Source organism: Cervus canadensis, chromosome 2 (genome assembly GCF_019320065.1).
Source record: "Cervus canadensis isolate Bull #8, Minnesota chromosome 2, ASM1932006v1, whole genome shotgun sequence".
Lineage (NCBI taxonomy): Eukaryota > Metazoa > Chordata > Mammalia > Artiodactyla > Cervidae > Cervus > Cervus canadensis.
Genome location: NC_057387.1, coordinates 74,823,003 through 74,850,315, shown reverse-complemented (window position 1 = coordinate 74,850,315; position 27,313 = coordinate 74,823,003). Strand labels below are relative to the sequence as shown.

Sequence of the window (27,313 nt, the reverse complement as noted above, 5' to 3'; positions counted from 1 at the left end):
AGTAAATGTTACTTGCTGCCTGTTCTCCCCAAGTGAGGAAGAAACAGAATTTCAGTGAGTTGCCCAGGGCTATATAGTTAGAAGGTGCCAGAACCAGGATTAGAATTCCTGTCTTCTTATTCATAGTCCAGCTCTTTTTCCACTGTGCTATTCACGGCTGGAAAGTATTAACTGCTGTGGCCATATCATCCTCCCTATTAATATCACCACCTTTACAACCCAGGCATAGAACTTATGATTATTCCATAAGTTAGGGAACTTTGGACTCACAATGGCCATTTTCTTCTGGCACTCTCATGCCCCACAGGCAATACTGCACCCACCAGACATCATTCGTTCATTTAAAATGTATTGAGCTTCTTCTTTGTACCGGGTCTTGAGAAAAAGTGACAAACCTTCATAAATGTTGTTTAGTCGCTAAGACCCCATACACTGTAGCCCTCCAGGTTCCTCTGTCCATGGGATTTCCCAGGCAAGAATACTGGAGTGGGATGCCATTTCCTTCTCTAGGGGATCTTCCCGATCCAGGTAGTCCTTGTTTTTCCAAAGCTTACACACACAGATGCTTACCTGAATTAATAGCTGTAAATAAAAGTTACATTTTCAAAATAACTGCTAGGACAAAGGAATTTATTTAAATTGTGTAGTTTTTAAGAAGTTATTGGAAGAATCAGGTGCAATGCATTGCTGTACTTTTAAGGAAGCAGAGATTGCCAATATTTAGGGTCTCTTATTTCTATGTCTCTTTTGGCAGACATTTTCTTTGGAACTCAGGAAGATAGATAAAATAAAAATATTTAAAATATATTATTAATCTAATCAACACCTATCAACTACCTATATTGTATAAAATATTTTGCCAGTTCCAAGGTTACAAAGGTGAGTGAGATTCAGTCTCACAGGTGAGTTGAGGAGATGGGAAAATGGGAATTGTAGTGCAGTAAGAGCAGCACTAGGGTGAGACAAGCATAGAAAAGTACAAGTAACACAATGACTAGTCAGAGGAGGGAAGATGTCTCTAACGAGGTGATGCTGGAGTGCATTCCTAGGACATGTGAAGGAGTTTGCCACTTAAAGAGGAAGAGAATAGTGGTCAACTGAGCAAAACAGATTCAAAAGACACAGCAACACAAACATGTTCTGTGTCTGAGGAATAATAAGCAGTATGGAGAACTAAGGCTATATGGAAAAAGAAAACCAGATAAAACATTCATATGGTACTAGGCTTCTCAAATCATTTGCACATCATATAGTTTTCCAGTATTTATGGAGCTCTTCCTACTCTTCACAAGGCAAGTTGGTAGGTCCTGCAGAAGGCATATGGAAAGGGATAATAACTGGACCTCACCATCAATGGGTCATAGATTAGACATGGGGATAGTCCATGACCATATGAGTTATAACATGACAAAATAACCCTATAGGTACAAATACAGTGCCAGGGGAGATTAGTGGAAGGGTCATTTTTAGCTAAGAGAATGATATTTTCAAGAAGGAAGAAATGTTCCTCTTTTCTTCTGGGTTTTCCTGACTGGTCTAAGAATTAAGTTGACATGAGACAGATTAATAAGAGAAAGTCAAACAAATGTCTCATAACATGTGTGTATGGAACAGACCCAGGAAAACTGAGTGATGACAAGATGGATAAAACCCTCACCTTAAGCAGCATTTTCAGCTAATGACAAAAGAGAATATTGTGGGGTAGGGGGTTGGGACTTGAAAAGGAAGGAAGGCAATTGACATGGAAATGGAAAAGCAAATGTTTGGTAAATAAATGTTTCCTGGGCCATATGGAGACAGACAGTGACACATAGAACGGAATTTTGAAAAACAGACTCTCCTGGGTTCCTCCCTGTCTAGCATACCTAGTTCATACTACTCTTATCTATTGTAATAGCTCTGTTCCTCTATTGACATTCCTTTAGTCTGTGAAGGGAAAGCTCAGTCTTTTGGGCCTTTTCAGCTTGAAATCATCCACATGCTAAGAGACATTTGGGGTAGCAAGTTTTCCTCCTCATAACCACATTCCTTGGAGAAGGTGGCATTTGAAGGTGTGATTCTGGATACCAGGTCTTTTTTTCTTCCCCACACATCCAAGCACCAGCTGGGTGTCCTATAAGTCAATAAAGTTCTAACATGATTTACTTGGAGATAGTGTCAGACCCCACAGGTTAAGGGCCCAGTCCTATGAGACTGTCCCCCCAACACACACGCACACACACACACACACGCACACACACACACACACATGCACGCACACACACTTCAGACCCCATTGGCAAGTCCAGATACTTGTAGGTATCTGACCCACTGGCTATAGGTTGGAAGTTCCTATGACCCCTTCCTTGGGTTCAATTAACTTACTAGAAGGGCCCACAGAGCTTAGAGAAACATTTTACTTACTAGATCACAGCTTTGTTATAAATGAATATGACTCAGGAATAGCCAGATAGAGGAGGTTCCGGGGTTGGGGGGTAGGGGGGGAGGGAGGAGAGGATGGGAAGCTTCCAAGCTCTCTGAGTGCATCATTCTTTCTGAATGATGTTCACCAACCCAGGCTTTTTGAGTTTTTATGAAAGCTTCATTACAAATGTATGATTGATTAAATTATTGGCCACTGATGGTAGAACTCAGTTTCCAGCCTCTCTCCCCTCCCCAGAGGTTCGAGGTGGGCCTAAAGTTCAAACTCTCTAATCGCATGATTGGGTAGTCTGGCACCTAGCCTCCTCCTTAGGTTACCTAGCTGCTGGTCCAAAGGTCACTTCTTTAACATGTCAAAAGACACATATCAAAGATGGCTTTCCTCACTTTGTTGTTGTTCATTCGATAAGTTGTGTCCAAGCCTTTGCACTCCCATGGACTGCAGCACAACAGGCTCCCCGGTCTTTCACTATCTCCAGGAGTTTGCTCAAACTCATCTATTGAGTCGGTGATGCCATTCAACGATCTCATCTTCTGTCATCCCCTTCTCTTCCTGACCTCAGTCCTTCCAATGAATATTCAGGGTTGATTTCCTCTAGGATTGACTGGTTTGATTGACTGGTTTCCTCTCCTCACTTAGGAAACTCTTAGGATTTTAGGAGCTCTGTGCCAAGAATTGAGCCAAAGACCAAATATGTGTGTGTGTGTGTATGTGTACATATGCATAGTCAAAGCTATGGTTTTTCCAGCAGTCATGTATGAGTGTGAGACTTGAAACATAAAAAAGGCTGAGCACTGAGGAATTGGTGCTTTCAAATTGTGGTGCTGGAGAAGTCTCATGAGAGTCCCTTGGACTTGCAAGGAAAAGGGTCAGTTTTCATTCCAATCCCAAAGAAAGGCAATGCCAAAGAGTGTTCAAACTGCCTTACAAGTGTGCTCGTTTCACATACTAGCAAAGTAATGCTCAAAATCCTTCAAGCTAAGCTTCATCAATATGTGAACCAAGAACTTCCAGATGTAAAAACTTGATTTAGAAAAAGCAGAGGAACGAGAGATCAAACTGCCAACATCCATTGGATCATAGAAAAATGCAAGAGAATTCCAGAAAAACATCTACTTCTGCTTCATTGACTACACTAAAGCCTTTGACTGTGTGGATCACAACAAACTGGAAATTCCTAAAGAGATGAGAATACCAGACCACCTTACCTGCCTCCTGAGAAACCTGTATGCAGGTCAAGAAGCAACAGTTAGAACCAGACTTGGAACAAAAGACTGGTTCAAAATTGAGAAAGGAGAATGTCAAGGCTATATATTGTCACCCTGCTTATTCAACTTATATGCAGAGTACATCATGTGACATGGCGGGCTGGATAAAGCTCAAGCTGGAATCAAGATTGCCAGGAGAAATATAAACAACCTCAGATATGCAGATGATATCATCCTAATGGCCAAAAGTGAAGAGGAACTAAAGAGCCTTTAGATGAAGGTGAAAGAGGAGAGTGAAAAAGCTGGCTTAAAACTCAGCATTCGTAGAACTAAGACTATGGCATCCAGTCCCATCACTTCATGGCCAATAGATGGGGAAAAAATAGAAATCGTAGCAGACTTTATTTTCTTGGGCTCCAAAATCACTGAGGATGGTGACTGCAGCCGTGAAATTAAAAGGTGCTTGCTCCTTGGAAGAAAAGCAATGACAAACCTAGACAGCATATTAAAAAACAGAGACATCACTTTGCCAACAAAAGTCCATATAGTCAAAGCTATTGTTTTTCCAGTAGTCAGGTTTGGATGTGAGAACTGTACCATAAAGACAGCTGAGCACCAAAGAATTAATGATTTTGAACTGTGGTGTTGGAGAAGACTCTTGAGAGCCCCTTGGACAGCAAGGAGATCAAACCTGTCAATCCTAAAGGAAATAAGTCCTGAATATTCATTGAAAGGACTGAAGTTGGAGCTCCATTATTTTGACCACCATATGTGAAGAGCCAACTCATTGGAAAAGACCCTGATGCTGGGAAAGATTGAGGGCAGGAGAAGAGGATGACAGAGGATGAGTTGCCTGGATGGCGTCACCGATTCAATGGACATGAGTTTGAGCATACTCTGGGAGATGGTGAAGGACAGGGAAGCCTGGTGTGCTGCAGTCCATGGGCATGCAAAGAGTCAGACAGGACTGAGCAACTGAACTGAACTGAAGGAGAATGGGCAACAGTAACAAGGTCAGCAGCATCAGCATCACTTGGAATGAGTTAGAAATGCAGACTCTTAAGGCCAACGCCGGCAGACTGAACCAGAAACTCTAGAGGTAAGGTTCAGCAGTGTGTCTTAATCAGCTCTCCAGGTGACTCTGTGCACCCTAAAGCTTGAGGGCCACTGCTCAGTCCTGTTTCAGGGATGCACTGGGAATCCTGGAGAGCCTGGCAAAGTATGAGAAGGATGGCAAGAAAATTACGGTTTGTGGGGCAGGGGATATAAAAGATGAATAAAGAAGAAATAAAAGCAAGAAAGAAAAGGAGAAAGAACCCCTGTCTTTGTGGAGCAAGGGTTTATCTGCTTGCTTCATCTGACTCTCAACTTGAGCAGGCTTGCTTTGTGATGTAGAAAAATGCCTAGTTCTACCAAGAAAAGACCTTTCCATAAATTAAGCCACCTGGATTACTGTTCCTAATGGCTCTGTGATCTTTGGTAAGTGACTTCACTTCTCCCGCTCTTAGGTTCCTAAGGTGTAAAAATGGGAGACCTAGCCCTCCAAGGGTTCCTCTCCTTCAAGTACTGCCCAAAGGAGTTGAGATTTGCTCTTACACTTAATGTCATTTCTGATCAAGTGTATCATCTTCAAGGGCCACCTGGGGCAGGGAAATGTAAAACAGAACGACTGGTTAGGGACTGGAGTAAATGACTTCCTTCCTGGAGTGTTGGAGCATCCAGGAGGCTGGGCAGAGGGAAATTCCAGGCCATCTGGATGTGAGAATCACAGTCATCACCCGAGTTATAGGAGCCTGCCTTCCGGAGATGGCATGATGTCACTTGATAGCTCATTCTGACCTGGAAAACGCCTCAGTGACCAGGGGGTGCAGGGAAGGGTATTCTTACAGAGACTCAGGCCTTCTTTTCTCTCCCTCTCCACAGGAGGTCTCCAGCTGCTGGTCAGCCGTCTGTCTCCAGAGTCAACCTGCCAGGTAAGCCGTGTCATCAGGCTTATCTCCATATTTCAAAAGAATAAATGTACCTCTTTTCTAGACCCTTTTCTAGAATAATAGCATTTGTTTGCTCCCAATCTGCCTCTTGGTGACTTTTTTCAAAGGCAGACTGGAACTTTAGTGCAGTCCACATGAAACCAAATGAAAGGCAGCATTAAATAACTTTCCCATCATATGCATGCCTCCGATTTCAGAATGTGATGGATGTGTGGTCATGCTGCTTCCCGGAACCAGAGCCGGAGTGCAACCTTGACCTCAGCTTGCCGGCCCCAGTGAACTCCGGAGGAGCTAACCTCAAAGGCCCCAGGTGCCCCCTCGTTGGCCTGAGGGCCCCGCAGTGAATGTTAGTGGTTTTCCTCTTAGCGTCAGCTATACATCCCACTTGAATCTACATCCTTTCCAGGTGTGAAACCAAAAGCTTTTTCCAGGTCACAAATCATTTCCCTTGGAGGTCGTCCAACTTTGTTCCTCAAAGGTGTTTTTTAGAAAAAGAAACCTAACCTCTCGTTTTGTTAATACTGTGCATATGCTTTTCATGTGGAGTTGAGAGCTGCAGAGAGGAAGGGCCACCTTGAAGGAACATCTATCTTGGAGATGTGTTGAGCATGAAATTCTTCTTACATAAGATGCAACCAGTTAGATGACATTGTTTTAAAGTGCAAAATGGAGTTTTCCCTCTTGAATCTCTCCCACCAGTAGAGCAGTGGACTTGAGTAGAACCACAGGAGAAACAAGATGAACTCATGATGAGATCACCTAACACTTAATGTTGCCTCATAGCCGTCTGTATTTCTGTTTAACACCTAACATTGCCTCATAGGTTTCTGTATTACCCTTTGCTTTATTCTTATGATCTTCCTTGCTCAGATGCTGTGTTTTCTTGCTGGTATGATGGTCATACATATAACAGAAATAATACACAAGTCCAACTTTTAAAAGTAGAGAACAAAAGCTGGAGGTCCCATTGGCTCATTGGCTTCTGAAGTATTTATGGTATATGCTTTAAAAAATATTTTTGTGAGAAAAAGATTGAGAACAAGAATAAAAGGAAGATATTAAGTAAGGTCAAGTCCCAAGATGTGAAATTAAAGAAAATGCTAATCTATTCATGAACTTTAAAAACCTTGATGTGCTGATGTAGTATTTCCTTTAGAAGTTTTATGAAAAGAAACTAAATAACTAGAGTGTTTTAACATATAACTGGTGTTACATACTTGGAGATCAAAGCCGGTAGTTTTGAAACTCCTATCATTTCATCATCTTGGCCCACTCATGAGACACTGTCACTCTCATTTCTATTAGCCAAATTTCCCAAGATGCTTCTGACAGCAATTTAAATCTTTAAACTATGTTTTCTTTTTCTTATAATAAATACTGACAAACATTAGGAGAATATGTGATGTTTAGAGTTCTATAAATTAGCTCATTAACCAAAGATGCTGTTGGAAAGATCATGTTGTGATTATTGGCACAATAACCATAGCTTGGCAACTGGAGAGTTCTTTTGCTAAATTCTTTTAAAACAATGGAGCAAAGAAATGACAATAATACTTAGGCAATTTGTTTTTGTCTGTCTTTGTGGCAAACTGCAAAAATCCTGACTTTTCATTGGGAAGAGAATGTAGTGATACCAATTATTACGTAATTATAGGTTTCAAAACCTTCTTAACGCTTAACCACAGTCAAAAAAGGAAGGAGGACACACACATCCTGTGTTTTGTTCTTATTATCAGCTTAAATAAGTCAAGCAGATTTTTCCTGTTATTTTAATATTTATCAGCATATGACAAAGAGGTGTGTTTAAATAGAAACTTTAAAGGGGAATGAAAAACAAGTGGCTTACAGCACACAAAAAAATTGAAAACTGGGGTGCTGCTTTAAAAAATGATTTATCATGATAATGAGATTAGGTTTTCATTTATTAACACTGATGCTGACCTTATGCGTTTCTATTGAAATCTAAGATAAAAGATACATGAAACCCACAATAATTTAAACAGATTTAACAATAACCAGTTGTTGTGAAAGTCTGGCTGACTTAAGTAACTATATTCTTGTACAGAAAGCAAGTTTAAGACAGTAATAGAGAAAAGCCAGAGGAAACCTTTGTTTTACTTTTAAAAACATTTTTTAAAATGCATCTAAATGAAAGGAATGAAATTTATTTTCAAAGTTATTTGTCAAAAACCGCAGTTAAACTGGTACATTTGCTCTTACAAATTGATCAGTAACTGAATAAATTCATGAGGGAAATCAAATCTAGCCTCTCAGTCTGCAATACCTTTTTCCTCAGTGTTTAAAAAAAAAAAAATCAGTGTAATTGTTCCCTTTTTTTTGTGCTATGGAAAGAATTCCATTCTAGGAGATACTACGATTTGTGGCTTATATGCCTCCTTCATTGGAGCTTCTTGAAGGCAGGGGCTGTCTATACCTTATTCATCTCCTTAACATTTAAGATGCTTCTGCATAGTTATTTTCACATAGTAGGAAGATAGGTAAAAATTAAATTGAGCAGGAGAACTACATAAAGTTTGGGGACTCTATCTTAAGGAAAAAGCTCACAAATTAAATTTTAATGATGAGTCAGTATTTTTTCTCCATGGTTATGAAAGGTATTCAACTGCATGTTTTTACTATTTTAAAAAAAATTCAGTTATTACATCGAAATTGAAAGAAGTTTGAAACACATTCTATAGCTGCATGATCTAAATCTCTATGGTCATTCTTATAGGTTTCTAATGAAAAAAGTTAAATCTAAACAGTTGACATTTTGTACTTTAAATAGGAAAGCCAGAGTAGAATAATAGAGGATTTAAAACCCAGAAAATAGAGCAATGTGGAAATCATATGCTCCTGCATTAAGGAGAAAATGTAGTAAATCCTCCTGGGAGTGTTGAAAATGTTAATGCTGTGAAGTTTAATGAGCATCTCAATTTTTATCACATTTTGCCTTTTCACTGGCATGAATTCCAGGCCTTTCCTACATGATGTGTAAGGATTGGAACAGAAAGGGCAAAAAATAGAACTGAAAGGAGAACACTCCAACACAAGGCAGGAGCTAAGGTTCTGTCATCTGTATACATTCAAAATGGAAAGTTGAAGTAATTCTTAGGATATCAGGCCCCAAAATTGTTTTCAAAAGAAAGATAACTGAGGAAAATCAATGTGTGTGTGTGATAAATGTTCCGATTTTTCTGCCCAAACCATCCCTTGCTTTTGCATGGATTTCAGTAGTGATCACTGGTATGTCATGAAAGGAAGAAGCTACTGAAAGGATAAATTATTAAGTGTTCACTGCCTTTACAGAATGATCTTTGCTTTGCAAAAGGATTAGGGAAGTATTCCTTTTAATGGCCAGTACTTCTGAGTATTAGAAATGTGACTTGATTTTTAATAATATGTGTCATATATGACATATTATACGATATTGCATATTATATTGAGATGGCATCACAAACTCAATGGGCATGAGTTTGAGCAAACTCCAGGAAATAGAGAAGGACAGGGAAGCCTGGCATGCTACAGTCCATGGGGTTGCAAAGAATCAGACACAACTGAGCAACTGAACAACAAAATCATATATAGAACACTTTAGCAGCCAAATCAATGAGTAAGGTGAAATATTTGATGCTAATTTTCTTCTTCCAAAATTTACTAATGAATGTATTTGAGCAGAAACATCACCCATGTAACGTTATAAACAACAGCCCCCAGGGCCATGGGTCATCAGAAATGACAGCAAACTGTGTCACAAAGATGACTAGAGAATTACATTGAGTACTTCAGGCTAGACTGCTACAGACCCGAAGTCTTTCTCAGCGTGGCTATCCACAATCTCGATTCATGGGGATTTTCAACACTGGTCAATTAGATGTATTTCAAGAAAAGCCTGTGAATGGAGAAATAGGATGAGATAATATAGGGCTTTCCAGTAAGTCTGAAATAGGTTGGCCTAAGTGAGAAACAGACTTAATTAATATTTTTTTAGTGCTCCTGGGAATCCATTTCTTCTGAAACATGTCCTCTAGGACACTCTAGGGAGGAAATGGCTGATAAAACAGAAGAAACTTTCTTCTAAGAAGCCTATTTCTCAGTAGGAATTCCTTCCATGTCTTTGCTTGATTATGAATATCTCCCTGGAGGTTTGTGTGGGTGTGTCAGACACAGGGTCTATTTGAGGAGCAAACAAGAGGCTCCATGAGTTACCTTGGAGTAAGTCAAAAGGTAAGAAACTCAAAGTCATGACCTGGATTCATTTCTCTTTCTTTGCCGGAGCAGCCAGAGCCTAGGCTGAGAGATGGACAGTGTGTGCACAAGTGAAGGGCTCTCTGAGAAACAGCAGGAGCCTGAGAGCTGATCTGAGTCAGATGACTGGAAATGAAGCCCAACACAAGCAGAACTTGGTTTTCACATTAAGCAAGAAATGCCAAGCAGGGTTACAACACCTATGAACAAATACTAATAAAATCAATTTTGTTACCACAGGCTGTGGCCACCATGACAAAGGAGGAATTGGAGGGAATTACAAAGAAAAGGGGGCTTCCCAGGCGGCTGTAGTGGCAAATGAATAGCCTGCCAATGAAGGAGACTGAACAGACATGGGTTCAGTCCCTGGGTCAGGAAGATCCCCCTGGAGGAGGGCATGGCAACCCACTCCAGTACTCTTGCCTGGAGAATCCCATGGACAGAGGAGCCTGGCGGGCTACAGTCCATGGGGTCGCAAAAAGTCAGACACAACTACAGCAACTTAGCATGCATGCACAAAGAAAAAAAAAGAATGAGAGAGAGAGAAAGCAAGGAAGGAAAGGAGAAAAATTAAAAGCTAATAATGTCAGATTATTTTTTCTTTGTTCTGAACGTTGTATGGTCTGGGCTATTGGGATAATTGCCTTAAGTATTCACCTTGAGTGTTTAGGCAGTCTGCATACAAAATGTTAGGGCACATGCACTAGAAAAGCCCTCGTTATTCTGAGAATAATTCCCCAAATGGTTGTTTTATAAGAATTGCTTTTGTCTAAATTAGCTGTCCTGTATAAGTTTACCTCCGCGCATCAACACTGAGCTATTTTAATGGATTTGCAGTTATTCCATATGTGTCTAAAATTAGGTAAGGGTAGGTTGCAAAAAAACCACTGACAAGTGAACTAAAGTGCTAATAGTTAAAATGCTACCCTTGAGCAAACATTACCAAAAATAATACCCTGCTTATTAATGGCTATTCCACTAGTTGGAAATTAATTTCTAAATTTAGTGTGAATGTTTCTTCCCAATTAAATGGAACTGATGAGACCCCTAGCATCTCATCTCTCACTTGCTACCGAAAAGACTGGAGTCCATTCCACCTTGAATCCACTTCGTGTTTTTGTACTGCTGAGAAACACCATCCACCCACCCCCCCTGAAAGTTGGAATCATGCATGTTAGTAAGTATTTCAGTTATGCTATTGACGTCAATGGAGTCATTAAATAGATTGCTGGCCCTCCCAGAGGCAAATCACTGCCAGGGACCTAGATACAGACACGTTTTTTACAAAGACAACCATCAGGTTTTGCTACAGCAGTGCGCCAGAGAAAGGGAGAAGTTTATACTGTAGCAGACCTATCTCCAAACACAGTTTTTTTCTTTCTTTTGCATTTTAGTTCCGGCCTTTCTTTCTCTGTGGTTACAGTAGGCTCTGGTAGATTCATAGGTATTGTTGCCTGAAGCTTTTGTGTGCTAAACCATCTCCTGTCATTGAGACTCCAAAGGGAGACACCCCACTTTTAAAAATGTATCACCTTTAGCTATACACAGCCCATCCTGGTGTTTATTTGGTGGCATAAATTATCTAGGCAACTCACTATTGTCTGCCTGTAAGACTTTGCTTGGTAGTTCCCTGAATAAGACAGTTTCCTGCACACACATACACACACGCACCCCCTCACACACAGTTTTGTCCTTTCTGCTACTTCTATGTGGCTTCTAGCTTGCAGCCCTTCATCTATGAATCAATCTCTATGCAGCCTGCATGCTGCTGTAGCGCTGGGGCTCTGAAGCACAGGGTGGAGGAGGAGGCTGGGAAGAAAGAATCACTTCTCTCAGCCACCTCATCTGCAGAGTCCTGCAGGAGGCAGGAGGCCGCCCACAAGCCTGTGTCCTCCCAAACCCCAGCTGCTGCCTGCCTCAAGCCTGGTCTTGCCGCTCCCAGGCGTGTCGGAGAGAGCCCTTCAGGAAACAGCTGTCTCTTTCTGGGTATTCTTGACAGCTCTATTAACCTGGAGAGCCCCGGGACTCAGAGCCAAATCTTCCCCTCACACCTGGACTTTCTCCCTCCTCCTCCCGGTCTCAGAGTTGGAACCAGCTTGAGCAGACAGCTTTCTTCATATCTGGTTGTCCAACCCACCATGTTGGCTTAGCACTCATCTCGCTGCCTCGCCCTGTCCCTTTCCTCCCTGCCCGCCTTATCAGTAAGTGTATACATACTTCTCAGCAAGTATGTACAGCAATGCCAGACATCCAGTCACCTTTAGTAACCCCTTTGGGTTCATCTGGAGGCCCAGACCCATCCCCCCTTCCACCACTGCTCTTTTCCCCATATTCCAGGCTTTAGTGGCTCTTCACTGTCTTTAATATCTCCTTGCCTCCCACAGACAATTCTTAGAGTCATTTCCTCTGATCATATCCCCTCCTTTCCTTCTCGATTTCCTCTCCTTCAGTTTAATGCTTCACCTTCCCTTCCTAAGCCATTGTAGGGACCTTACAACTTGGTTTATTGTCTTTCATCTTTCCCCACTTCAATCCACTCTTCGTGCTGGTACTAGAATGATTCTTTTAAAACCCAGTTATGCTGTTTTCTGAGTTGGTTAACCTTCAGCTTCAGGATAAGATCCTTACTTCTTACCAGTTATGCCAAGTCTTTCAGAATGTTGCTTCTAATTCCTTGTTTGTCGTCATCTCCCCCCTGCCCCCATGCACAGCTGATGGCTGAGATGCACTGAACATACTGTCCTTCGACTACACCAGGGTCTTCTTGCCTTCCTGCCTTTGTGCATGCTGGTCCCTCTGCCCGAATTGCCCTTTCCTGAAAATATTCACATATTCAGCTCAGGGATTTTCTTACCTTGTCATGGTGAATGAGTTCTTTATTGTCTCTGGTTATTGGATTAAACTAAATATATAGTCTCAATGCAGAGCCTGATATCTAGTATATGCTTAGTAAATAAGAGTTCCTTTGGTTTGTGGTTTAGTCATTATGTCCAACTCTTTGAGACCCTATGGACTGTAGCCTGCCAGACTCCTCTGTCCATGGGAATTTCAAGGCAAGAATACTGAAGTGGGTTACCATTTCCTTCTCCAGGGGATCATCCCAACCCAGGGATTGAACCTGGGTCTCCTGCACCGTGGGCGGACTCCAGAGTTCCTTTATCCATTCCCATCTGGAAAGTGCATTTTTTGTCATTCAGATCTCAGCATATATGCCATCTTCTGCAACTCACCCAAATCACTCTCAATTATTATCTTAATTATTACCTCAAAATCCCAATTATTGTACTTGTCATGTGTGTGTGTGTGGTCAGTTGTGTCCGCCTCTTTGTGACCCCATGGACTGTAGCCCTCCAGGCTCTTCTGTCCATGGAATTTTCCAGGCAAGAATACTGGAGTGGGTTGCCATTTCTTACTCCAGAGGATCTTCCCGACCCAGGGATCAAACCTGTGTCTTGGCCAGTAGATTCTTTACCACTGCACTTATCATATTATGCTGTAATTTTTATTTTCATTTTCTCTTCTTCTAAACTAAGAGTGTCCCAAATCAAGTATAAGTCCTCTTTTTTTATATCACCAGTTTATAGAATAAAGTCTGGAACGTAGTAGATGCTTACTAAATGTTTGTGAAATGAACAAAGACAAATGAGTAAATGCTCTTTCCTGAATCAGAAAGGACTGGAAGGATGCTGAGGCTAATAGTTGGCCTCACTCAGGCAAGCTTAATTATCTTCTGGCTCTCAGGCATGTACCAGCACTCCTGGCTAATCTTGACTACAGATGACTTTTCTTCCCTCAAAATGAACTCTTTATTATCCATCACTTCAGCAAGAAGTGACAGTGTTAAAAGAAATGAAAAAAATGAAAACAACTAAACATGACCAGTTTCTCATGCTATACTATGCTCTTCCTGTCTAGCCCAGAGCCTGCCTGACACAAGGTAGATACTCACCATATTGAGTCAAGTTAGCTCGAGATCATGGGTCAGCCTTTCAGAAAACTGAGACTCACTTTTCTTATGTGGAAGATGGCTATCTTAGTATTCTATCTCATAAGAATTCTGTATGGACTAAATGAGAAAAACTCTGCATAGGGATTAACAGTAAAGGTTCTGCAGCCAGACTTCCTCTCTCAAATCTCAGCTCCACCACTGTGTGACCTTAGGACAATGTCCCAGTTGTCTCCTCTCCAGAATTGGGATGGATGTTGTACAGAGCGCATATATTGGTTACAAGAATTGAATACACAAACCAATGGGAAACACTTAGAATAGCTCCTGGCACTTCGAAAGTGTCAATATTAGTGTCGGTATTATAAGTATTATGTAACACACTTCCCATAGCACCCAGGACAGAGCAGCTGGTCAATATGTGACAGGAGAGAGCCCAGGCCTGCTGGCATTAGTAGGAAACCAAAACAGAAAGCTTTGTTGAGATCTTTTTAAAATTTTCTGACCAACTTCTCTTTCATAGTAATACAATCTAGAAAGCAATCTCTTTTTTGAAAGATTTTTACCCCCTGAAACCATGAAACTTGCTTACATGGAAATAGATTTAGAGCTGAAGGTAGGATTCTCCAGAACATACGGTGGAAAGTTCAGAGGGCTAGTGGCAGAATGGACCTGTTCCCAAATGTAACTGGACACAAGTGTGGCTCTTTCTCTTAGAAACAGACTGCAAAGAAGAATATCCAACTAGCATGCTGATAAACATGGACAGAGGAGTCTGGCAGGCTACAGTCCATAGGGTCACAAAGAGTCGGGCATGACTGAAGTGACTTTGCATGCATGTACAAACTGGATCTTGGGGCTTCCCAGGTGGTGCTAGTGGTAAAAAAATCCACCTGCCAATGCAGGAGACGCAAGAGACACGGGTTTGATTCCTGAGCCAGGAAGATCCCCTGGAGGAGGTCATGGCAACCCACTCCAGTGTTATTCCCTGGAAAAGCCCATGGACAGACGAGCATGGCGGGCTACAGTCCATCGGGTTGCAGAGTCGAACATGACTGAGGCGACTCAGCACACAGGTGAAAACCGGATCTTAGTTAAGTGAAAGTTTTCTTTTGCATAAATCTGAGAGGACTTCACTTCACTTAGTATAGAATAATTACAGCTACACAACTGTCACGGTTGTACATAAATGCATGTTCAGGTCTGGGCACCAGCCTGCAGGGGTGCAGGTTCTTCACAGCAACATGAGCTGGTGCAAAGTTTCTGTTTGAGGAGAACCCACTAGCAGAGTCAGCATCACAGGGGCTTTGACTCCATTTGGAAAGACTTTTATGCCCCTCTCAATACCCCCGTGCCACCTACCCACTTCTCTCCTCTTTATCGGGAGGGAGGGAGATGAGAACATCAGGTTGACCTAGAGAGGGATAAATATGGACGTGGGGAGATGAAGGAGGAAGGAAGAGGACCATCTGTGTTCTCTTTTCTCCCTCCTGCATCCTTAAGACCAAGTAACCCTGGGGGATGGGGCAGGGTAAATTCGACTTGCTTGCTTCTCATCAAACCCTGGCCAGCAGCAGTTTACAGAGTTGCCTCCAGAGCTGTTCTCGGAAGCCAGGAGCATTTCAGGGAACAGCGCTTTCACCAGAGAGAAGAGAAACAAAGCAGGGGCTGTCCCCTTGAAAAAGAGAACAGGCAACAGAACTCACTGGATCTTTGTCTTGGTTTATTGTCTTGACTTACTCCAAGTTGGAGCTGTTGACAGGGACCGAAAGTGACCCTTCTGAGGGAGGTTTGTGTACTTTTCCCACCCGCTTCTTGACTGTGTTCTCAGAGTGAGCTGGGTCCATGGCGACTGTCCAGCTCATTTGATCAGTGGAGACAGCTAGGTCAGCTAATGAAGCCTTTGGCCCTGCCGCTCAGTTGCTCTTTGGGCTTCATGTCCTAGGTTCTAGTGTGGCTGGCGCTGCTTGTCCAGTACACTAGATCGTTTCCAACACCCCACAGGCCTGACTCTGATCTCAGGAGAGGAACTCCTGGTACATGCCGGGCACTGTGTTCACCCTCAGCAGACATCATTTTCTCGCCTCATTCTCCCAACTGAACTGTTTGGCTGTGGTCCCTGTTTCACAGATTTAGAAAAGGAGGCTCAGCGGATGTATCGGGCTTACTCAAGACCACACAGTTAGTAAGTGATCAAGTGAGAACTGAAACCTAGATCTGTGTTTCTTAAAAACCCATGCATGGCCTTCCCTCTAGTCTAGACCATGCTGCCTGGCCTCCACCACCCTCTAAACCTTAGATGTTATAACGAACAGAAAGTGGGTGATGAGAATTTCACAACAGGAGAGCAATTTTAAAAGCTGAGGTATCTGCAGCCTCAATAAGACTATATAATAGAGAATTTTCCTTAATTCTTTTGTCATCTGTCTGTTTTATTGTAAAGTGTAACTGTTAAGAGAAATATTTCATAATGTCTATTATTCATGTATTCAATAAGCATCTATTATTTACCTACTGTTTATGAGACACTGTGCTAAACACTGGGAATACAATAATGTTAATGAATTCAGACGCTGACCTTGTGGAGCTTACAGCCCAGGAAATATGAAATGAATACACATGTGACTATACATTTGATTATCACTTTGGAGAAAAGTATTATTATACATTTGATTATCATTGGAGAGAAGTACAGAATGCTGTATAATATTGCCTCAGTTTTTCACCTGTGAAAATGGGAATAGTACTCGTACTTCCCATAAGGATTGTTATAAAATTGAAATGGTATTATAAGTAAAGCATTTAGAATGTTGTCTACCACCTAGTTTTATTTCCTGTTTGCTCTGATTATCATTACCCTTGGTTATCCTTGGGGTTAATGTTGATGAGGGGACAGGGAAGCCTTCTGTAAATGAATGACTTGAATTTGAGACCTAACCACTGAGTAGGAGCTGGGTGGGTGAAGACAGTAATTAACACCTAAAAGGTGCTGCGAACAGAGACCTGGATTAATAAGAGTGACAGTTAATAGACTAAGGCCAGAGAGGTCCAAAGAGGTCAGATGGCGCAGAGCATTTGTAAGCCATGGTTGAATGTGTAGCTTTTATTCTACATCCAGTTGGGGAGCCATTAAAGGATTTTTGAGAAGGAGGTTAACATGATCTAATTGGAGCTCTAAATACAGCACTTCCTGAGACACAGGTCTACATTCCCTGCACCTCATATGTGCTCCCTGACACCTATACTTTCTGTGTCAAGATATTCAGCACCTCACCCTTTTGTCTACCTGCATGGTTAAGAAGGCAAGCTCGGGAGCCACACTGTCTGAGTTTATAATAGTTCTGGTTCTGTTCCTTTTTTTCTGTACAATTGTAGATAGTTTATTCAATGTCTCTGGGACTTGGTTTCCTCGTCTGTACAATGGGAATAATAATAGGAACTTTGGCATAGGATTCTATTGTTAGGAGAGCTAAATTATTTTATTTTATGTAAAATGTCTAGAACAGTGACTGTTTACTCACAGTTGTGTCTGAGCTCTTTGTGACCCCATGGACTGTAGCCTGCCAGGCTCCTCTGTTCATGGAATTCCCCAGGCAAGAATACTGGAATGAGTAGCCATTCCTTTCTCTAGGGAATCTTCCTGACCCAGGGATTGAACCTGGGTCTCTTGAATTGCAGGTGGATTCTTTACCTTTGGAGTCACCAGGGCACTCAGAAAGCACTAAATAAATTCTAGTATTCTTAATATGTCATAACTGTCTATTTTCTTTGTTGCTTACACCATTAGCTGTATGCTCAGTGCTTGGCACAGGGCAGATACTCAAATAATATTTATTGAAAAAAAAAGAATGAACAATGAAAGAGAGGTAGTACAACAAATTGTAAGTAAAAGGAGAGAAAGATGGCTTATCTATGCATGGAAAAATGGGCTTCCTTGAGTGAGGGGTAGATTCTGATAAGGAGGAGCTTGCTTATAGGAGGGGCTTCCCAGGTGGCTCAGTGGTAGAGAATCCACCTGCCAATGCAGGAGACAGGGGTTCGATGCCTGGGTCGGGAAAATCCCCCAGAGAGTGAAATTGTAACCCACTCCAGTATTCTTGTCTGGAATATTTTGTGGACAGAGGAGCCTGTCAAGCTACAGTCCATGGGATTGCGAAGAGTCAGACACGACTGAGGCTGAGCGACTGAGGGCGCACACACTCACGGGTGACAGAGAAACTGAATGACTTGCAGCTTCCTGGCTGCTCCAGCTTAGGGGAACTTGAAACAATATCTGCGGGACAAAAGTTTGTTTCAGAATCTGAGATGACAATCTGGATTGCCATCTGCACGGAAAGAAAATTGGGCTCATTAAAGAGCTGCTTCATTTTCCTGAGCTGTGTGATGTCTCTGAAGGCAACGGCAAGGCTGACCCTGCTGAGCTTCCTGTGTGCTGGCTTTGGAAGGACAGTCCCACCGAGGAGCCAGTCATCCTATGGAGTGCAGGTCACCATGATTTCTTTTTCATCCCTGTGTTGCTAATAGGGCCTCAGGCTAACAGAGACCGGGTTCTAGGAAGTCAGCACACACCTGAAGTGTGGAGCATAAGCATGGGGTGAGGCTCTTCATGTATTTCTGCAACTGGGCAGTCTGAGGCACTCAGATCCTTCACATCTCCGTGCAGAGTACCTGCCCAAATAAACAATGAAATCTTCAGCTCTCCAAATCCTCCAGCTCGACGCCAAGTGCATGCGTGCGTGCGTGTGCATGCTGGTTTGTTACTTTTTTATCCCAGGGGAAAATAAAGGATTCTTCCATGCTTTTTGTCAACACAAAGGGCCTCTATCCTCACGGACCTGGTTTTCCAGTATTCCTTTCTTTCTCATCACAGGTTTGACCAGCCTGTCTCTCTTCACCCTCAGATCATTTCTAGGCCTCCCTCTGATTTATCCCTCTCTCCATGCCCCTCAAACGTCTAAACCACCTTCCTTGCAGTCCTTTCTTTTTTGGCTGCACCAACCAGGGACCAATTCTAGCGCCCTGCAGTGGAAGCTCGGAGTCCTAACTGCTGGACCACCAGAGAATTCCCAGTCACCATAATCTGACTCAAAATTGACCTATGGAAAGCCTCGTACAGTTAATCCTGCCTAAAGATGCTTACTCCTTGGAAGGAAAGTTATGACCAGCCTAGACAGCATATTAAAAAGCAGAAACATTACTTTGCCAACAAAGGTCTGTCTAGTCAAGGCTATGATTTTTCCAGTGGTTGTGTATGGATGTGAGAGTTGGACTATAAAGAAAGCTGAGCACTGAAGAATTGATGCTTTTGAACTGTGGTGTTGGAGAAGACTCTTGAGAGCGCCTTGGACTGCAAGGAGATCCAGCCAGTTCATCATAAAGGAGATCAGTCCTGGGTGTTCATTGGAAGGTTCAAGGAATGAACATCAGTTCATTCAACTGATGTTGAAGCTGAAACTCCAATACTTTGGCTACCTGATATGAAGAGCTGACTCATTGGAAAAGACCCTGATGTTGGGAAAGATTGAAGGTGGGAGGAGAAGGGGATGACAGAGGATGAGATGGTTGGATGGCATCACCGACTCAATAGACATGAGTTTGAGTAAACTCTGGGAGTTCATGATGGACAGGGAGGCCTGGCATGCTGCAGCCCATGGGATTGCAGAGAGTCAGACACGACTGAGTGACTGGACTGAACTGAACTGAACTGAACTGAATGACCTAATTGCCTACTCTGATTACATTATATTGAGCTATGCATGTTCCATGTTGCTTTTTAAAAGCATCATAGTTGTTTAGACCATCAGTTCAGTTCAGTCACTCAGTCGTGTCTGACTCTTTGTGACCCCAAGGACTGCAGCATGCAGTCTTCCCAGTCCATCACCAACTCCCAGAGTTTACTGAAGCTCATGCCCATTGAGTCGGTGATACCATACAACCATCTCATCCTCTGTCATCTCCTTCTCCTCCTGCCTTCAATCTTTCCCAGCATCACGGTCTTTTCAAATGGATCAGTTCTTCACATCAGGTGGCCAAAGTATTGGAGTTTCAGCTTCAGCATCAGTCCTTCCAATGAATATTCAAGACTAATCTCCTTTAGGATGGACTGGCTGTATCTCCTTGCAGTCCAAAGGACTCTCAAGAGTCTTCTCCAACACCACAGTTCAAAAACATCAGTTCTTTGGCACTCAGCTTTCTTTATAGTCCAACTCTCATATCCATACACGGCTACTGGAAAAACCATAGCTTTGACTAGATGGACCTTTGTTGACAAAGTAATGTCTCTGCTTTTAAATATGCTGTCTAGGTTGGTCATAACTTTTCTCCCAAGGAGCAAGTGTCTTTTAATTTCATGACTTGCAGTCACCATCTGCAGTGATTTTGGAGCCCAAAAAAGTCTGTCACTGTTTCCATTGTTTCCCATCTATTTGCCATGAAGTTTTGGGACCAGATGACATGATCTTGGTTTTCTGAATGTTGAGTTTTAAGCCAACTTTTTCACTCTCCTCTTTCACTTTCATCAAGAGGCTCTTTAGTTCTTCTCTACTTTCTGCCATGAGTATGGTGTCATCTGCATATCTGAGGTTACTGATATTTCTCCTGGCCATCTTGAGTCCAGCTTGTGCTTCATCCAGTCCAGCATTTCTCATGTTGTACTCTGCATATAAGTTAAACAAGCAGGGTGACAATATACAGCCTTGATGTACTCCTTTCCCAATTTGGAACCAGGATGTTGTTCCATGTCTAGTTCTAACTGCTGCTTCTTAACCTGCATACAGATTTCTCAGGAGGGAGGTCAGGTTGTCTGGTATTCCCATCTCTTGAAAAATTTTCCACAGTTTGTTGTGATCCACACAGTCAAAGGCTTTGGCATAGTCAATAAAGCAGAAGTAGATGTTTTTCTGGAACTCTTGCTTTTTCAGATCCAACAGATGTTGGCAATTTGATCTCTGGTTCCTCTGCCTTTTCTAAATCCAGCTTGAACAATTTGGAAGTTCATAGTTCATTTACTGTTGAAGCCTCACTTAGAGAATTTTGAGCATTGCTTTGCTAGCGTGTGAGATGAGTGCAATTGTGTGGTAGTTTGAGCACTCTTTAGCATTGCCTTTCTTTGGGATTGGAATGAAAACTGACGTTTTCCAGTCCTGTGGCCACTGCTGAGTTTTCCAAATTTGCTGACATATTGAGTGCAGCACTTTCACAGCATCATCTTTTTGGATTTGAAATAGCTCAACTGGAATTCCATCACCTCCACTAGCTTTGTTCGTAGTGATGCTTCCTAAGGCCCCACTTGACTTCACATTCCAGGATGTCTGGTTCTAGATGAGTGATCACACCATCATGATTATCTGCGTCATGAAGATCTTTTTTGTATAGTTCTGTGTATTCTTGCCACCTCTTCTTAATATCTTCCCCTTCTGTTAGGTCCATACCATTTCTGTCCTTTATTGTGCCCATCTTTGCATGAAATATTCCCTTAGTATTTCGAATTTTCTTAAAGAGCTCTCTAGTCTTTCCCATTCTATTGTTTTCCTCCATTTCTTTTCATTGATCACCGAGGAAGACTTTCTTATCTCTCCTTGCTTTTCTTTGGAACTCTGCATTCAAATGGGTGTATTTTTCCTTTTCTCCTTTGCCTTTCACTTCTCTTCTTTTCACAGTTGTTTTTAATGCCTCCTCAGACAACCTTTTTGCCTCTCTAGGCCATGGGCCTAAGTTTTTTCTACATCATTTATCCATTTGTGTAGGCTTTTATGTATTTTCTTATGCTTTTTTTTTTTTTTTTTAATGGACTATCACCAAGCCCAGGGGAGGGGAAGTACTAATTTAAGTAAGACACAACATCTGGTCTTTATTGTGCCCTGAATGGGAATAAAGCTCTAGACAAAAAACTATATGAAGATATTTTCCATATCATTCAAGATTCTCCAAAGAAACAGAACCAGTAGGTGACTATGTTTATACATATATATGTACATATTAGGCTAACCAAAACATTTGTTTGGGTTATTCCATAGATTGTTACAGAAAAATCCAAACTTTTTGGCCAACCCTGTGATTTATTTTGAGGATTTGGCTCTTGTAGACTCTTTGTGACTGCGCAGAGACAGTAGCCCACCAGGCGTCTCTGTCCGTGGAAGTGGGTAGCCAGTCCCTTCTCCAGAGGAACTTCCTGACCCAGGGTCTCCTGCATTGCAGGTGGATTCTTTACCATCTGAGCCACCATTCAGCATACATGCATGTGTGCGTGCCTGCTAAGTAGCCTCAGTTGTGTCTCTTTGTGACCCATGGACTGTAGCCCACCAAGCTCCTCTGTCCATGGGACTCTCCAAGCAAGAATACTGGAGTGGGTTGCTGTGCTGTCTTTCAGGAGATCTTCCCAACCCAGGGATCAAGTCCATGTCTCTTATGTTTTCTGCATTGGCACATGGGTTCTTTACCACTAGTGCCACCTGGGAAGCCCTATTTTGAGAATTTGCCTCATGTAGTTGCAGTAAGTTTGAAATCCAGAGAGCATGCTAGAAAGTCAGACAAAAGTTAATGCTTCAGTCTTGAGGCAGAATCTGTCCTTTACCGCAAAACCTCCGTTTTTGTTCTTAAGACCTTCCATTGGCTAGCCGAGGTCCACCAACATTAGCTGAAGTAATCTCTTTTACCTGAAGTCCACTGATTGTGGATGTTAACCACATCTACAGAATTCTTTCACAACAACATCTACATTTGGTGTGGATTAAATAGCTAGTTCCTAGTCAAGTTGTCACATAAAACTAATCATCAGAAGGACTACCAACAAACAAAAAGCCCATCTTGGAAATCTTGCTAAAATTGTGCCCAACTCTACTTAAAATCAACTATATAAGATCCAGAAAAATAAAACTCTTTACATTTCTTCTGAGTAACAGACTTTTCTTCAAAGCACAGTAAAATAGGGACTTCATGGTCCAGTGGTTAAGATGCTATGCTTCCAATGCAGGGGGTGCAGGTTCAATCCCTGGTTGGGGAACTAAAATCCCACATGCCACTGGGTACAAACACAGTAAAATAACCATGCCACTCAGCTCACAAAACTGTTTTGAAAACCATATGATAGTTTGAAAGAACAGAAGTGCAAAGTGGTGAGATTTTGAATCCAGGCAGTGGCAGCGCAGAGTCTCATGTTGGTGACACTACCTCGCCACTCTCCTCACAATTCTCTCCACTGAGTGGCTGTGAGAGAAAAGAGAAAACCTTGGATTTCACAAGATGTATAAGAAAGCCAGTCAGTTTATGCGCCATTTCTGGAGACTGCAGCCAATGATCTTAGACTTGATAGGGAGACATATCTCAAAAGAAGTTAATTTTGGCCTGAAATATCTCAGGGTGATGGGAGTGGAGAAGTGAGGTGGGAATCCTCTTTGTGCATAGTACTTATTTCTACCAAATGTGGTTTGAAACATTTGTATCCTCTTACACAATATAGAAATTTGACTATCAACCCTATTCTCCAGGTCTTTCTTGGGACTCCTTCCTTGTCGAAAGTGCACTGACTTATGTATGCTACTGGGGCTTCTCAGGGAGTGCTAGTGGTAACAAACCCACCTGCCAATGCAGGAAACATAAGACCCAGGGGTTTGATCCCTGGGTTGGGAAATTCCCCTGGAGGAGGGCATGGCAACCCACTCCAGTATTCTTGCCTGGAGAATCCCATGGACAGAGGAGCCTGGCAGGTGGGCTACAGTCCATGGGTAGCAAAGAGTCAGATACGACTGAAGCGACTTAGCAGACACATGTGTGAAATAGCTAGTGGGAAGCTGCTGTCTAACACAGGGAGCTCAGCTTGGTGCTTTGTTATGACCTAGAGGGGAGAGATAGGGAGGAGAGGAATAGGAGGTTCAAGAAGGAGGGGATATATGTATACGTACAGTTGATTCATGTTGTTATACAACAGAAACTAATGAAACATTATAAAGCAATTATACTCCAATAATAAAATGAAAACAAAAAATAAAGCAGTAGAAAGTGAATAAAATAAAATCTCCATTATTTCCATTTCTCTCTGAGTCCTATGCTCCTGTCACTGAGAAAGCAGATATTCAGAACTGAGGCCTCCAGCCCCTGAGTGGAGCACTTTTGCACCAGGCAGCTCTCCACACCCTGTTCACAGGTTTGTGTTCACCAGGGTTCCACGTGGTTGCTCTCACCTCTGCATCTCAGTAAGATCCCTGGAAATTTAATTCCAAGGCATGTGGCTGCTATATCTGCTCCCTGTCTAGAATGCCTCAGACCTACAGGCCTGCCTTCATGGTGCAATTTCCTCCTAATTCTCTTTTATCTTGTGATAAAGAATTACTCTCACTGAATTATTTACCTGGTGATACTTTCTGGAGTTTAAGGAATCAGCATTTCACTAAGCTCCCCCTGCCCCCACCAAATCTTACCTTTCCCTCAGGTTTTGAGTAACTTGTTTTACTCAAGTTCTAAAAACCTTGACCTCTAGCTCCTCTTTTTCTGCAGCACTGGAATGTGCTACTTTTTTTCTATTTCCTAATTTGTTGGAGGAATCCTTCCTTGCATCCCTGAGGGCTTCCCAGGTGGCACAGTGGTAAAGAATCCGCCTGCCAATGCAGGAGACACAGTTTCAGTCCCTTGGTCGGGTCGGGAAGATCCCCTGGAATAGGAAATGGCAACCTACTCCAGTATTCTTGCCTGGAAATTTCCATGGATGGAGGAACCTAGCGGGCTACAGTCCATGGGATCACAAAAAGTCGGACACAACTGAGAATGCACATATGCCCATCCCTGCCTGACTCCTCAAGTTTCTGTGAAGGAAATTCTCTTCAGTCTGACAGGAAACAGTCTTTTTTACCACTCTGTGCTACCAAGGCAGAAAGCAAAGGCAGATTACAGTGGGTGGAGTTTACAAGAGAGATTTTTGTGTCTGGGAGCCATATGCCCCATTAGAGATATGGCAGAAAGTAGAAGGGGTTTCTTTACCAGCTGAGCTTCCAGGGAAGGGGTTTATTCTGCCTTCCCCTGTTGGAAGAGCACTTGTCCAGATATACGTAGACAGTTTAACTTAGGCTTCTCTCATTCAGCAAAAGGGTGGACATGGGAAATTCTGAGATGTTTTTACATTTGGAGTATCAATGATAGAACACTGGTTTGATCAATTAGCTTTATCTCTATAGCTGCCCCCAAACTGTACGTTTCCAGAAAACTCTTGATAAAGCATGTGTTTCAATTACAGGGCATGGGGTGGAAGTATTAACATACTATTTGACCCCTACTAAGTACCACACTTGCTATTAGCAGCTAAGCACATGAGAGCTCTTTTCTCATGTTGATGAGTTCATCATCAACTCAGTGTAGAATCCATATTATTATCACTTTTTCGAATCAGTGAAATCATGCCTCAGTGAGGAGGTAACTAGTAATATCAGTTCATTTCAGTTCAGTTGCTCAGTCGTGTCCGACTCTCTGCGACCCCATGAACCGCAGCACGCCAGGCCTCCCTGTCCATCACCAACTCCCGGAGATTACTCAAACTCATGTCCCTTGAGTCGGTGATGCCATTCAGCCATCTCATCTTCTGTCGTCCCCTTCTCCTCCTGCCCCCAATCCCTCCCAGCATCAGGGTCTTTTCCAAAGAGTCAAGTCTTCGTAGGAGGTGGCCGAAGTATTGGAGTTTCAGCTTCAGCATCAGTCCTTCCAATGAACACCCAGGACTGATCTCCTTTAGGATGGACTGGTTGGATCTCCTTGCAGTCCAAGGGACTCTCAAGAGTCTTCTCCAACACCACATGTTCAAAAGCATCAATTCTTCAGCACTCAGCTTTCTTCACAGTCCAACTCTCATATCCATCCATGACTACTAGAAAAACCATAGCCTTGACCAGATGGACCTTTGTTGGCAAAGTAATGTTTCTGCTTTTTAATATGCTGTCTAGGCTGGTCATAACTTTCCTTCCAAGGAGTAAGCGTCTTTTAATTTCATGGCTGCAATCAGCATCTGCAGTGATTTTGATACATAATTAGTAACAAAGGATGTTTTACCTGGCTTGTTTCCAAAGGCTGTATACCTAGCACTAGCCCTCTGTGTTATCTGGTAAGTGAAAGTGCTTCAGGTCATGGCGACACTGGTACCTGCCTTAAAGGTACATACTCCTTGGGTTTGGTGTTTCCGTCTGCTGCTTCAGTCATGTTCAGTTTTCTCCAGAAAATACTTTCTTGTTTCTGTGCTACATTTAATTTATGTTTTTCTCTGGATTCTTGGTGAGAAAATCTAGAGGAAAATGGGATTCAAGCCCGTGTCTTCCTCTGTTCTAGGAATAAGTCTTCATTGAGATATATTCCTTTTGGGTATTGAGAAGGACATCCTAAGAGTGAGAGGAGGCATTACTCACCGCTGGAAAGATATCCCCAGTCTCTTACATCACAAGGAGAGAGAGATTGATTTCAGATCTGTAGTGAAACTGGGGTGTGCCTCACTTGAACACAAGGAGGCAGCTGTCCAATTCTAGGCCGGCTCTGGAAAGTCCCGTTTTAAATAATTTGCTTCTTATGGTGTTTTGTTCAACTTCCCTACCTCAAATGAAACTGTGTGACTTAAATGAAAGAGCACTGGGCTGGAACTCAGGAAACCGAAGTTTAGTACTGCTACCAACCAGGTGTGTGACCTGAGGTAAATCTTTTAACCTCAGACTTAGTCATCTTTATTTTGAATTATTTTGAGTCTTTGAGTTTAGAATTCAATCTTACAGAATTTTCAAACTTCCAAAATGGCTCCTGGCCCAGAAATGGTGGTGTGTGGGTGTTGGGATGGATGAATTTTTGTCCAAGAAGAAACAGCTCCTGAGCTAGTTACTGGTGAATCTGAAGTTCAAGCTAAGGTCTCATGGGTTTGGCTCCAAAACCTGGGCTTCTTCCACCACTTCCCACTCTGACTTTGGCTATATTATTGTTGCATAACACAGTGTATCTTTATTATTTTCCTAATCCCTGCCAGCCGTAGTTGGCACAGAGAATAGCAAGTGGTCATCAAGTCGTTATGAGTGCTGGGAAAATAAAAATGAAGGGGTTGTGGCCCCTCACCTCAGGTTAAAAGCATTCTCGTAGGGAGAGTCTGGAGCCAGACTGCCTGATTTAGATCCCAGTTCTACTACTTAATAAGATAATGGCTTCTTAAACCTTCTTTATATTTCAGAGTCTTCATTGTAATTTTCTTCATCTTAATACCTTCCTCTCAGAGTTGTTATGAAGATTCAGTGAGTTACTTCATATGAAGCACTTAAAATAGTGCCAGTCCCAAGGTAATGACCAAATACAAAACGTTGTTCTTGTTACTGTTATATATTCTCTATATATACCTGTTGACTTGATCAGGTGAGCCCTCTGGAAAAAGAAGTGTTAACAGTAAGCCAATGGGAAGAAGAGTCATTCTTAAAGGAGAAACCTCTTTTAGAACTCTGAAATCAGACAAGAGAGCACTTTCTAATTTTATTTATTTTCTAAAGTAATTTTT

At 42.3% G+C, this 27,313-nt stretch overlaps 1 protein-coding gene across 3 annotated transcripts in view; it reads left to right on the top strand.

Moving 5' to 3' along the window:
- Positions 1 to 27,313, top strand: part of PDE4B (phosphodiesterase 4B) — a 646,239-nt gene that overhangs the window by 514,647 nt on the left and 104,279 nt on the right. For all 3 annotated transcript variants that reach the window (XM_043461050.1, XM_043461052.1, XM_043461053.1), the window contains one exon: positions 5,554 to 5,603. In XM_043461050.1, coding sequence (XP_043316985.1) covers positions 5,554 to 5,603 — 50 coding nt within the window. The remainder of the gene's footprint in view (positions 1 to 5,553; positions 5,604 to 27,313) is intronic.